Here is a 12,436-nt window from a genome sequence, read left to right as displayed (position 1 = left end):
CCCCGAGCCCTCTCCCTTCCCTGCTGCCCTGCTGCCCCGCTGCCCCCATGTTCCTGGTAGCAGATTGATCGATGGCCAGGGAATCCTAGCCAAAAGTCTTCTCACGCAAAGGCATGAGAACTTTGACCCAGGATGGGCTGTTCAGCTCCACGCCAAGGCCCTCTAACCTCCTGCCTGCCTCCCTCCTTCTCTGCCTGGTGATTTGGAGGCCCCGTTGTCTTGGGGGCTGTTCCCCGAGACAGGGCTTATTGATGAGGAGTGCAATGCCCCTCGTAACCCCAGTGCACCAGACTCTCGTCCAGGAGTATGGGGAGATGGGGGGCCCTGACCCAGGGGCTGAGCCTGTCCACCTTTGGAGCGCTGGTAGTCTGAGATGATAAATCATGGTGGGTAGAGCCCTGGCCAGGACGTAAGGGGCCAGAGTTCTAGAGTCTGGTTTGCCACATGTCCTTGGGCCTTCTCTTTTCTGGCATCTGTCTCTTTAGCTCAAATTGCCTGAGAAGTGGGAGAGAAATCGGCTTAATCAGCTAATGAATTTCTTGGGGATCAAGAGCCCCTTAGAGTATGTGATCAAAGCATCTTCTACCAAGAGGAGTTTGCTGGGTCCCTGGTCAGGAGCCCTAGCAGATGACCTTCCAGCCCTGAGGAGCCGGCTGCCACAGTTCTCTAGAGCTAGGGCATGGGTGGGGACTCTGGGAAGCCAAGGACTAGGCTGCAGAATAGGAGAGGGATCTGGGAGGGAGGCCTTGCTCCTGGCTTCTTTGCCACAATTTCCATGTGTATTTTCTATTCTCTGCGGCTCTAGCTCCAATGGAGATTGAAGGACAGACTTCTCTTGGGGACCACGAAGCTCTTCAGGCTAAACCAGAGATGCAGAGGTGGATACCTCCCTTGTCTCCTGCCTGTTTTGTTGCCTAAATTCCACTATCATAGTATCAGCACTTGGGGCAGCTCAGCATCACCCCGAGGGATTTAACTCCTTGACCAATCATTAATATCTTGCAAAGGCTTTGCTTATCAATCTATTTCCCCCAGGTTGGTGTTTTTCTGTGTTAGGGCTTCGAGGAAAAATGACAGGTAGGGTTGAAGTCATCACAAGGGTCAAGAGCCCTGAGAGTTACCAGGGAGGAGTAACTATGGAAACATAGATCAGGAGATACTGAAATAGCTGTGGGGAGGATTTGGGGGGGGGGGGTAGAGGCTTCCCAGAGGAAGTGAGCTGAGATTGATTGATTGATTACAAGATTTTATTTATTTATTTGAGAGAGAGGTCAAGGAGGGGGGAAGAGCTGAGGCAGAGGGAGAAGCAGACTCTCTCCTGAGCAGGATCTCAGACCTGAGCAGAAGGCAGACACCGACTGAGCCCCCCAGGCTCTCCTATTTATTGTTTTTTTTTTTTTTAAAGATGTATTTATTTATTTTAAGGAAAGAGAGAAAGGGAAAGAAAGTGAGTGCAAGTGTCCTGGGGGACAGGGTAGCGGGAGAGAGAGACTCTCAAACAGACTCCCTGCTGAGCCAGGAGCCCCACACAGGGCTTGATCTCAACATCCTAAGATCATGACCTGAGCCAAAATCAAGAGTTGGATGGTTTAACTGACTGAGCCACCCAGCTGCCCCTTAGCTGAGGTTTAAAATAGGGGAGAGGGGATCCCTGGGTGGCTCAGCGGTTTGGCGCCTGCCTTTGGCCCAGGGCGTGATCCTGGAGTCCCGGGATCGAATCCCACGTCAGGCTCCCGGCATGGAGCCTGCTTCTCCCTCCTCCTGTGTCTCTGCCTCTCTCTCTCTATCTATCATAAATAAATAAATAAATCTTTTAAAAAAATAAAATAAAATAGGGGAGATTAGAAGTAGAAGTGGTGGGACTCTTGGGTGGCTCAGTTGGTTAAGCTAAGTGGCTGCCTTAAGCTCAGGTCGGGATCCCAGGCTCCCTATTCAGTGAGGAGTCTGTTTTTTTCCTCTCCCTCTGTCCGTTCCCCTGCTTGTGTGCTCTGTTTCTCAAATAAATAAATAAAATAAAATAGAAATAAAAAGTATGATGATGAAGAAGAAGAAGAAGAAGAAGGAGAAGTAATAGTAGTAGTAGTAGTAGTAGTAGTAGTAGTAGTAGTAGTAGTAGTAATAGGTAGAGGTGATCAGGCCTGGTAGGTTCTGTCGAAGATTCTGGGCTTTGTTCAGATGCAAACTATTGAAGGGGCATGGTTGCGATAGAATGACGTTTTCCTTTGTGTGTGTGTGTGTGTGTGTGTGACATTTTCCATTTTGGAAAGGACCACTGTGGATACCACAGGCTTGAGAAGGAGTTGGAGGGAGTGACAGGCAAGTGGGAACCAGGTTTGGAGGCTGTTTTGACCCTAGGGAGCAATGATGGGATCCTGAACGGAGGATGTGGCGGCAGGGCTGGACAGATGTCAGGGTGGAGAAAGGCTTCCTCCGCAAGGTGTACTCTCAGCACTAGAGCCAGAGCCATCTTCCTTGCCCCAGACCCCACAATGCGATCTCACACAGAGAAGATGTTTCTCTGCGGGGTGCTCTCTGCACCCTGCGAAGGGGACCCTCAATTCTAGGAGAAACCCCCAGTCACAAGAAGACTGCGCATTTCCAGGGCCCCGGGTGCTTCTCCCTTCCTTGTCCGACCCAAGGACCACCTTTAGGGGCCTTTAAACTTGCTGCTTCCTCTGCTTCCAGGTGTTTGTTCGCCTTGAGTCTTGGTTCCACACTCCTGCGTCCGCTCATTTCCTCAGCGAGGCCTTCTCTGACTACCCTAAGTTTTTCAAAGTAGGTTCCACACCCAAGGTGGGGCTTGAACTCATGACCTGGAAATCAAGAGTCACTTGCTCCACCTGAGCCAGCCAGGCGCCCCTGAGCACCCTGCGTTGAGCTGCAATTTTCCCCACGGTGATTCCTATCCTTTCTCTCCTTTATTTCTCTCCAAAGCGCCTCTCCGGCTCCGACATTCCCCGCGCCTTATCCGCTCACCGCCGCCCCCTCGCGTCCCCAGCGGGAGCTCCACGGGAGCAGGACGCGCGTCAGATTCGTTCACTTTTCGATCAATCGCCCGCATCCAGGACAGCGCCCGGCGCGGAGCAGGCGATTGGAAGATATTCGGAGCCCCGGCTTTTGGTGGGGTGCAAGTGTCCTGGGGTGTCCTCGCCGAGCGGGGGAGCAGGCGGGGAGCCCCGGTGGTGCGGGTGGCTGGGGCGCAGCTGGAGCAAGCGGCGCGTTCCCGGGAGGGCCGGGCAGGCCTGGGGCTGCGTGTCCTGCCGCACGCGTGGGACTCACACACGACACGCGCGGGCTCCCGCTGGCGGGCCAAAGCCTGGCTCCGCACGCAAAGCTGGGCCCTTTGCACCGCCCCCCCTTCCAGCTGCGCCCCGCGGAGCCGGGCGGTTCCTCCCACGCCCCGAGCCCGGCCCTATGGGAGCCCCGCCCCCGCCCCCCCCAACTTCGCGTGACAGCGCCGGGACCGAGGTGGGGAGTCCGGGTGGCTGCGCCCGCCCCGGGCCCTTCTCACGCAACTCCCGGGCACCGCGCCCCCGGCCAGGTGCGGCGGGGATGGGCCGCGTGACCTCTGCCCCGGGCTGCGCACCGGCGGGGAGGCCTCGCCCCGGGGCGCCCCCCCGCCCCCCAGCCCGGGGGTCCCCCTCCTCCGCCGCCCGCCGCCCGCCGCCGCACAGCCCCACTCGTCGCCCCACTTCTCCGGCCCGCAGACTCGCTCACACCCCAGCAGCCAGGAGGGAACCTCAGGCCTGGGGGCCGGGCCGGGGCGCCCCTGGTTCGCAGCCCCCCAGCGCTCCCGGGCTCCCCAGAGGCGGCGGGCGCTCGGCGGACTGCGCGTCCCCGCCCCGCGCGGCTGCGCCTCGGGGACCCCGGCCTCGCCCGGTGACCGGCCGCGGGGGCCCCGGGGAAGCGAGCCAGCCCTTCGGCGCCGCTGGCCTTCCGGCCCGGTGACCTCGGGCTGGGGTCGCCGCACTTCTCACGCGAGCCTGGGCCCGGTCCCCCGGGGGAAGAGGCCGCCGCCCGCCCGCCCCGCCCCTCCCCTCCCGCCCGCAGCCCCGAGCCGAGGCCCCTGCGAGCCCCGCGCCCCGCGGACGCACCGGGAGGGAGAGGGCGACCGGCCCTCGCAGCGGGGGATGCAGGGCTTCCTGGAGCCCGTCTTGGGGCTGTCCCGGGACGCCTCCTTCAGATCCCCACCTAGCTGGGGTCTGCGCCCTCCTGGGGGTCCAGGTGTCCCCTGCCCTCACCCCTTGGCGCGCTGGCACTTGGATGAGGAATCCCCTAGTGGGCTCTTACCTGTCTCTCTGAGGTCCCCCACCCTGTCTTCCCCCCCACTTCCCACCCCTTCACCCCCTATTCCCTCCCTCCTTCCCCCTACATCCTACAGCACCCCACCTCCCGCCTAGGGGCCGCCCCTCCCGTCCCAGCTCCAGGGGGCGTGGCCCAGCGCGCGAGCCGCTTATAAAGGTACAAGTGCTTTCACCCTCATCCCGAAGGGGACAGCTCCTAGGAGCCTTCCTTCCTTGGGGTCCCTGGCTTACGAGACCGCTCGTGCCGGCTCAGTACCTTCTCACGGCCACAGGTGAGTGTGGGGGGCTTCTGGCTCGGCCCTTCCCTCCCAACAGGAAGAAAGTCGGGATGCCTCCGAGCTTTCCTAGGTGGCCACTGGTCTAGCAACTCAAAAAGGTCACTAAGAGTGTCCTTAGTGGCCAGGCGCTCCAGCTCCGTAGTGGGACGACTGAGGCCAGGGGAAGGGCAGGAAGGAATTACCCAAGGCCCCACAGCTGGTGCCAGAATTCTAGATTTTAGAGCTTCAAGGACTCCAGCCATCAGGCTCCAGTTTCCTTCCCAGCGACTCTCTGAATGCCCTGGGGCCTCCCCATCAGGGTCACCTGGGAGACTGGGGTAAGGACGGGGCTGTGGGAAGCCAGGGTGATGTGCAGCCCCTTGTTCAGGCTGTGTGAGGAGGGGGGCTTCTCCCTGGGTGGTCAGGATGGATGGAGGGGGGCAGGTTGGGCTCTGACCAGCTGCACTTTGCCTTATATAAAAGCTACCGCAGCTGTCTCGCCCCTCCGCAGACCTGGGTTGTCAGGGCCACGATGTGCTGGCCAGGACAGGAGCTGCTGATCTGAACGGGAGGCCTGGGCACTGCCCAGGGCCCTTCGCTGCCTCACCGACCGCCTCCTCTGACCTGTACTGGGGGGCAAGCTGTGTGCAAGACTGCCGGCTGCCGAGAGCTGGCCTATCCGCCCCTGAACATTCGCCAGTCACATCTCTCTTGGCCTCCTACCATCTCGCTAAGGCTGGAGGTCCCTGGGGTGCCCTGCGTGCAGAAGGGAACACCATGGCACCCCAAGGCTTGCTTGTCCCTAGTTCACTCAGGGAGCCTGAGCTTGAGTGTGCTTTGGGATCCAGCTCCTCCAGGCAGCCTTCCTAGACAGATGGCTATAGACTCAAGGCAGGAACCAGATAATCTCCCCATCTCGGATGGTTCTCCTGTGGGGGAACCTCACAGGTCACACTGGGAGGTTCCCCAGGTCAGATCTAGGTTTTCTCTTTTCTGAGATCTAGCTGAGCCCCTTGAATCAGAGATCATACCCCCCCTCCACTCCCTCAAGCGATATAACTGGAGCCAGAAAGGCGAAATGCAAGTCCAAGGCCATGCCATGGAACGCCAGATCTCCTGTCTCCAGTCCCTGGCACCTGGCCGATGCCCCAGTTAGAGGCCAATGTCTTGAGGAGACTACTCCATGAATTTGCACACCCTGTCTAGAACAAGCTAGAGGAAAATATTGTCTCCCCTCTGTTAAATTCGGATTGATTCCTCATTTCCCTTATTCCAGTCTAGCATTTTCTTGCAACCCTGTTCTGGTGGGAATCTTCCATTTATCTCTGTTCTTTGGTGACTGGCAAAAGCTGACTACTGTTCATTCATTGAGAACCGAGCCCAACAAAAACCCTGGCCTGGATTTCTACAACCAGGAGCCTCAGTGTAGCTTGTCTCTGGCTGCTTTTCAGCCCTGTGGCTGAACTCAGAGAGCTGAGGCTGAGTAGTGTGGCTCAGGCTGTGGCCTTCCAGTCACCTGTCCCTTCCCTGCCGTGTCCTAGGGTCTGGTCTGGCAGGATTCCTTAGACTCTGGGATGGAGCAGTGCAAAACTGAGAGTTCTGGGAGAGTTCCCTTTCATTGATCTGACCACTCTTCAAAGGGAGGTACCTGTGACAGGAGCTGAGAACTTCCCAGGGAACTTTCCCTATGAGGTCTGAGTCCTGGCTGAGTGACTCTGGTCAAGTCAGTGGCCCCTCTGGAGGTCAATTTCCCTAAGCATGAAATAAGGCAAAAGAAGAGCATGATCCCTAGTTCCCCCGATGGCAGTAATTCCCCAAGTGTGGTGGGTAGCGCTCAAGCCAATTGGAGGTGACACATGTCGACTATGTGTTTAATATACGTTAGGAGGAAAGAAATCAAACCTGTACTTTGACGCAGGTGTTTTTGTTTGGGATGATGCTAAGTGGGTAGATTTAAGGTTGATTTTAGAAAAGCATAAAATAGGGATCCCTGGGTGGCGCAGCGGTTTGGCGCCTGCCTTTGGCCCAGGGCGCGATCCTGGAGACCCGGGATCGAATCCCACGTCAGGCTCCCGGTGCATGGAGCCTGCTTCTCCCTCTGCCTGTGTCTCTGCCTCTCTCTCTCTCTCACTGTGTGCTTATCATAAATAAAATAAAATAAAAAAAAAAAAAAAGAAAAGCATAAAATAAATAACAGTGCAGGTGCTATAGGGAAATCACAGACTGATGTGTGGAAACCCTGTTTTATTTTATTTATTCATTTTAAGTGGGCTCCATGCTGGGCTTGAACTCACGACCCTGAGCTTAAGACCCTGAGCTCAAGACCTGAGCTGAGATCAGGAGTCAGATGCTTAACCAACTGAGCCACCCATGTGCCCTAAGGAAAACCCTGTTTTAGACTGGTGCAGCTGTGGTCTGGAATTGGACACTTTGAGTTGGGAGCGTGGATCCAACACTTCCTGACTGTGTGATCGTGTGCAAGTCACTTACCTTCTCTGAACCTCACTGTAGTCTACCTTTTAGGCTGTGGCCAAGACGGAATGAACGGCTGTGAAGTTCTTGGCACGTAGCTGGAGATCGACGAGCAGCTTCTCCCGTCCCCTCCTCCCCTGCGTGTGTGTTAGCTGTTCTGGATAGGAAGCTTTCTCCTTTCCTTGACCAGCATGCTGACCCTTGAGGACACTGGTTCCTCATCTCTCCCCATCTGATCTCTTGACCTTTTCTTCCCACCCCATGTCTCCGCAGCTGTCTTGAGGTCTCTACGCTGGTGATGATGTCCATGTTCAGACTCTCCATCCCCATCTCGGCCTCAGAGCTTCTCCTGGCCTCCACCGTCTTCTGCTTGGTACTCTGGGTGGTCAAGGCCTGGCAGCCTCGGCTTCCCAAAGGCCTGAAGAGTCCACCGGGGCCCTGGGGCTGGCCCCTGCTCGGGAACGTGCTGACCTTGGGCAAGAGCCCCCACCTGGCGCTGTCCAGGCTGAGCCAGCGTTATGGGGACGTGCTGCAGATCCGCATCGGCTCCACCCCCGTGCTGGTGCTCAGTGGCCTGGACACCATCCGGCAGGCCCTGGTGCGCCAGGGGGATGATTTCAAGGGCCGGCCCGACCTCTACAGCTTCTCTCTGGTTACCGACGGCCAAAGCCTGACCTTCAGCCCAGACTCCGGACCAGTGTGGGCTGCGCGCAGGCGCCTGGCCCAGAACGCGCTGAAGAGTTTCTCCATTGCCTCCGACCTGGCTTCCTCGTGCTCTTGCTACCTGGAAGAGCATGTGAGCAAGGAGGCCGAGGTCCTTCTCAGCAGGCTGCAGGAGCAGATGGCAGAGGTTGGGCGCTTTGATCCCTATAGATACATAGTGGTGTCGGTGGCCAACGTCATCTGTGCCATGTGCTTTAGCAAGCGCTATGACCATGACGACCAGGAGCTGCTTAGCTTAGTCAACCTGAGTAATGAGTTTGGAGAGGGGGTTGCCTCTGCGAACCCCTTGGACTTCTTTCCCATCCTTCGATACCTACCCAACCCTGCCCTGGATTTCTTCAAGGACCTGAATAAGAGATTCTACAGCTTCATGCAAAAGATGGTCAAGGAACACTATAAAACGTTTGAGAAGGTACAGGCTGGGGGGAGATTATAGGTGGGTGGTGGGGTGTAGGCCAGCAGGTCAGAGATAATCGAAGAAGTAGGGGGCTCAGGGGTCTGGCGGGCTCTCAGGGGCCTTCACCCTGGGATTTTGAGGCCGGCGGTAGAGTAGACTCCATCCTTGGCAAGGAAATAGAACTTTTCCTTGATTAGCCTTTCTCTCCTTCCATCAGACAGCAGTATTTACTGAACACCCAGTCTGTGCGGGACCCTAGGCCAGCTGATGTGGGGGAACAGAAAGGATTACAAAGCTGGTCTCCCGGCTTCATGGGAGAGAGAAGGGTAAAGAGCCTGCCTGGGTGACACCTCTGTCTCGGGTGTCCCTTGAGCTGGGGCTGCCAGTATTCTGAGGCAGGAGATCACCTTAAAGAGGCATGAGAAGCTGGGATGGCAGCCTTCGGGTAGAGGGTCATCTCTTGAATCAAGGTGCTAGGGATGGTGAAGAACCAGGCCTGGATGGAAAGGTAGGTCTGGGTTTGGCATCTTGTTCACCTGTGGGCCTTCCCCGCCCAGGGCCAAATTCGGGATGTCACAGACAGCCTGATCGAGCACTGTCAGGATAAGAGGCTGGATGAGAATGCCAATATCCAGCTGTCTGATGAGAAGATTGTTAATGTTGTCTTGGACCTCTTTGGAGCTGGTAAGAGCTACCCCATTGTGCCTTTCCTGGGCCCAACTGCCCCAACCTGCCAACTGCCTGATTTGTCCCTTTGTTCTTCCCTGGTCAGGATTTGACACAGTCACAACTGCCATCTCCTGGAGCCTCCTGTACTTGGTGACAAACCCCAATGTACAGAAAAAGATCCAGAAGGAGCTGGGTAGGTGGTAGCTTCCTTTAAGTGCTCAAGGCAGAGGGCCTGGCCAAGTTCCGGGCAGCACCTTCATCCACATGGTTCTTTCTGTTCTGCAGACACAGTGATTGGCAGGGCACGGCAACCCCGGCTCTCTGACAGGCCCCAGCTGCCCTACATGGAGGCATTCATCCTGGAGACCTTCCGACATGCTTCCTTCGTCCCCTTCACCATCCCTCATAGGTAAAGCCCCATGGATCCCCTGCTGTCTGATACTGGGCCTTCCTCAGGTCCATTTACCCCATCAGGGCTGGTGGGAGGGACATGTATGGGAGGCAAGGGGATGTCCTGCGGTCCTGAGCCTGACTGGGCTTCCTTCCTCCCCAGCACCACAAGAGACACGAGTCTGAGTGGCTTTTACATCCCCAAGGGACGTTGCGTCTTTGTGAACCAGTGGCAGATCAACCATGACCAGTAAGTCGAGAGGAGGCAAGGGAAACTTTGCCCTCTGCCAAGCCTCAGACCTCGCTGACTCTGGGCCACTTGCCCAACCCCAACTCTTTTGGGCTGGGGTTCAACCCACTTGATGCTTCACTTCTGACCACTTCAGCTCCTCTCTCTGATTACAGGAAGCTATGGGGTAACCCGTCTGAGTTCCAACCAGAACGATTCCTCACTCTCGATGGCACCATCAACAAGGCACTGAGTGAGAAGGTGATTCTCTTTGGTTTGGGCAAGCGGAAGTGCATCGGTGAGACCATCGCTCGCTTGGAGGTCTTTCTCTTTCTGGCCATCCTGCTGCAGCAGGTGGAATTTAGTGTGCCAGAGGGCACAAAGGTAGATATGACCCCCATTTATGGGCTGACCATGAAGCACGCCCGCTGTGAACATTTCCAAGTGAGGGTGCGCACTGAGGGGGCTGAGAGTCCTGCAGCCTAGACTCTGTCTACCTGGCCTGTCTGGGTGGCCGGGCCAGGGGGCTGGCCCGGGGTCAGGGGGGTGTTCTAAGCTATGGCCTGAAACCCACAGATACTGGTCTGGCTGGTTTTTGCTTTCTGGGCTGCGGGAAGCCTGAAGGCTCATGCCTGCCCACCACTCTGGACTTGCTCCTCTGCATACTGACCACAGACAGTGGACACAGCAGGGCCACGAAGGAGCAGATGGGACCTTCTGGAGCTGTGCTTGAGCCAGGAGGCTTGGTAGGATTAGGAGGTCCTCAAGCCCCTGGAAACCTCGAAGGAATGCTCTAGAAGCCCCTGAGCCCAATGACTGGCTGGCTTTCTGTGGCGACTGACTGGTTTGAGAAACATTCAGAGCAGGCTACACCAGAGCCTGTCCAATCGCTTTGACTATTGGGAGCTGGCAAGAGTGAAGGGAAGAGGCGCAGAGGTGGTCTCCCAGTTTGAACAAGGCTGAGCAATCCGACCACATCTTTCTGGGACACAGTGATACCTTTTTCTGCTCTCCCTGCAGGCAGGAACAGGGCTGCCTCCTAGCCTTGGAAGGCCCCTGTTCCTGTCCAGGAGGGGTTGGGGACTTGAATCCAAGAGGAGTAGAGAGTGGAGGCAGTACCCAGATTCAGGCACCAGAGACCAAGTCTCTATGCTCTATGTAAAAATGCCTTTTAAAATGTTTGTACCAAAAAAATAAAATAAAATAAAATGTTTGTACCAATCAATAAATAAATAAATAAATAAATAAATAAATAAATAAATAAAATAAAATAAAATAAAATAAAATAAAAAAATGTTTGTACACAAGAAGCTTTTATCCAGCCTGCGTTGTACTGGTATGTCTGCATTTATCGTATATAAGAGCTTAAGAACAATTTATTGAGTGCAATAGAGAAAATTCTAATCCATGTATCCAGAAATGTGTAAGAAACATCTACTTAAGCTAACTAAATAAAAGTATTATTCAGAAGTCCTATTGTGGAAATTTGTTGAATCTTTTTTTTTTTTAATTTTTATTTATTTACGATAGTCACACAGAGAGAGAGGCAGAGACATAGGCAGAGGGAGAAGCAGGCTCCATGCAGCAGGAGCCCGATGTGGGACTCGATCCCAGGTCTCCAGGATCACGCCCTGGGCCAAAGGCAGGCGCTAAACTGCTGCGCCACCCAGGGATCCCAATTTGTTGAATCTTGAATGAATCCATCACTCCCCTACATGCCCAGTCTGAGCCCAGTCTCATATTGGTTTTTACTGTCGGAGGAAGAAGAGGAGGAGGCAGTGAAGAGGTGAAGCTGTGACTCTCGGGAAGCTCACAATCCAGTTGGGGCAAAAGACTAGCTCTTACTGCCTTCCTCCCAAATTGATCACACGTTGACAAAGCACATCCTCTAGACGAGGCATGGAGGGATATAAACCAAATAAAACACGGTCTCTGCCTTCAAAAGCCTCCCCAACAGGTTGGAGGAGCCAGTTTATAAACACATCATCCAATTCATTCTGAGTAGGGCTCTACCAGAGAGATATATTACAGGAGGGTGAGGCCCAGAGCTGGGGCTGGCTGCTTGGTGGGGGTGGGGGTGGGGGTGGGGATCCTGAAGAACTTAAGGACATTTAGGCAGATCGCTCTTCAAACAATGAGAGGGAGGGGGCCCCTGGGTGGCTCAGTCTGTTGAGCCTCTGACTCTTGACTTTGGCTCAAGTCATAATCTCAGGGTCATTGGATGGAGCCTGAGTCAGGCTCTGAGCTTAGCTTGGAGTCAATAAACAAAATCTTAAAAAAAGAGAAGGAAGGAAGGAAGGAAGGAAGGAAGGAAGGAAGGAAGGAAGGAAGGAAGGAAGGAAGGAAGAAAGAAAAGAAAAGAAAAGAAAAGAAAAGAAAAGAAAAGAAAAGAAAAGAAAAGAAAAGAAAAGAAAAGAAAAGAAAAGAAAAGAAAAGAGGAGAGAAAGAAAGAGAATAAAGGCCAGTCTTACTTGGGTCTCACAGTGTTAGATTCTCAAGTCCAATAGGCTAGACTCTGGTCACGGTGTGGGGGAAGGAGGGAGGTTCTCAGCTCAGAAGCTGTGATCTACTCCTCACTGTTCATGCCCGTTTCAGGCCCTGCTGCCTTTCTAGAACCCAAGGCTGGTCACAGTTGGGAAAGGAGGACTCTGGTCATTGGGCACCACAAGCAGACTGTGGCCCAGATTTCAACACTGAAAATCCCTGTCCATCTAGGGTGTCAGAGTAGTGGTGCCCAGTAAGGACAGAGGCTGGACCCATGAAGCCAGGAGCGGTTCTGGTGGAGAAACGGGGAGACGACACATCTTGAGATGTGACCTCCAGCCTAGCTTGCTTGCTTGCTTGCTTTTTAAGATTTTGACAGAGAGAGAGAGAGAGACAGAGAGAGCACACAAGCAGGGGAAAGGGAGAAGTAGACTTCCCGTGGAGCAAGGAGCCCTATGTGGGGCTCAATCCTAGGACCCTTTGATCATGACCTGAGCCAAAAGGAGATGCT

At 55.1% G+C, this 12,436-nt stretch overlaps 1 protein-coding gene across 1 annotated transcript; it reads left to right on the top strand.

Annotated features, from left to right (window-relative positions):
• Positions 1-4,048: 4,048 nt before the first annotated feature.
• CYP1A1 (cytochrome P450 family 1 subfamily A member 1) lies at positions 4,049-10,911 on the top strand. Its single transcript, XM_072809658.1, has 7 exons — positions 4,049-4,576; positions 7,307-8,168; positions 8,711-8,837; positions 8,926-9,015; positions 9,108-9,231; positions 9,376-9,462; positions 9,618-10,911. The coding sequence occupies exons 2-7, from the start codon at positions 7,332-7,334 to the stop codon at positions 9,925-9,927; spliced, it is 1,575 nt and encodes a 524-aa protein (XP_072665759.1). The 5' UTR covers positions 4,049-4,576; positions 7,307-7,331; the 3' UTR covers positions 9,928-10,911.
• The last annotated feature ends 1,525 nt before the right edge of the window (positions 10,912-12,436 follow it).

The sequence above is a fragment of the Canis lupus genome, chromosome 32 (genome assembly GCF_048164855.1).
Source record: "Canis lupus baileyi chromosome 32, mCanLup2.hap1, whole genome shotgun sequence".
Lineage (NCBI taxonomy): Eukaryota > Metazoa > Chordata > Mammalia > Carnivora > Canidae > Canis > Canis lupus.
Note: the sequence above shows the minus strand (reverse complement) of the source record. Positions and strands in the feature narration are given on the sequence as shown.

Excerpts from the sequence above, each read along its gene's own strand:
- CYP1A1 (XM_072809658.1), top strand. The coding sequence starts at position 7,332 with ATGATGTCCATGTTCAGACTCTCCATCCCCATCTCGGCCTCAGAGCTT. Across the intron at positions 8,169-8,710 it reads ACTATAAAACGTTTGAGAAG|GGCCAAATTCGGGATGTCAC; the intron begins GTACAGGCTGGG and ends TTCCCCGCCCAG. Across the intron at positions 9,232-9,375 it reads CCCTTCACCATCCCTCATAG|CACCACAAGAGACACGAGTC; the intron begins GTAAAGCCCCAT and ends CTTCCTCCCCAG.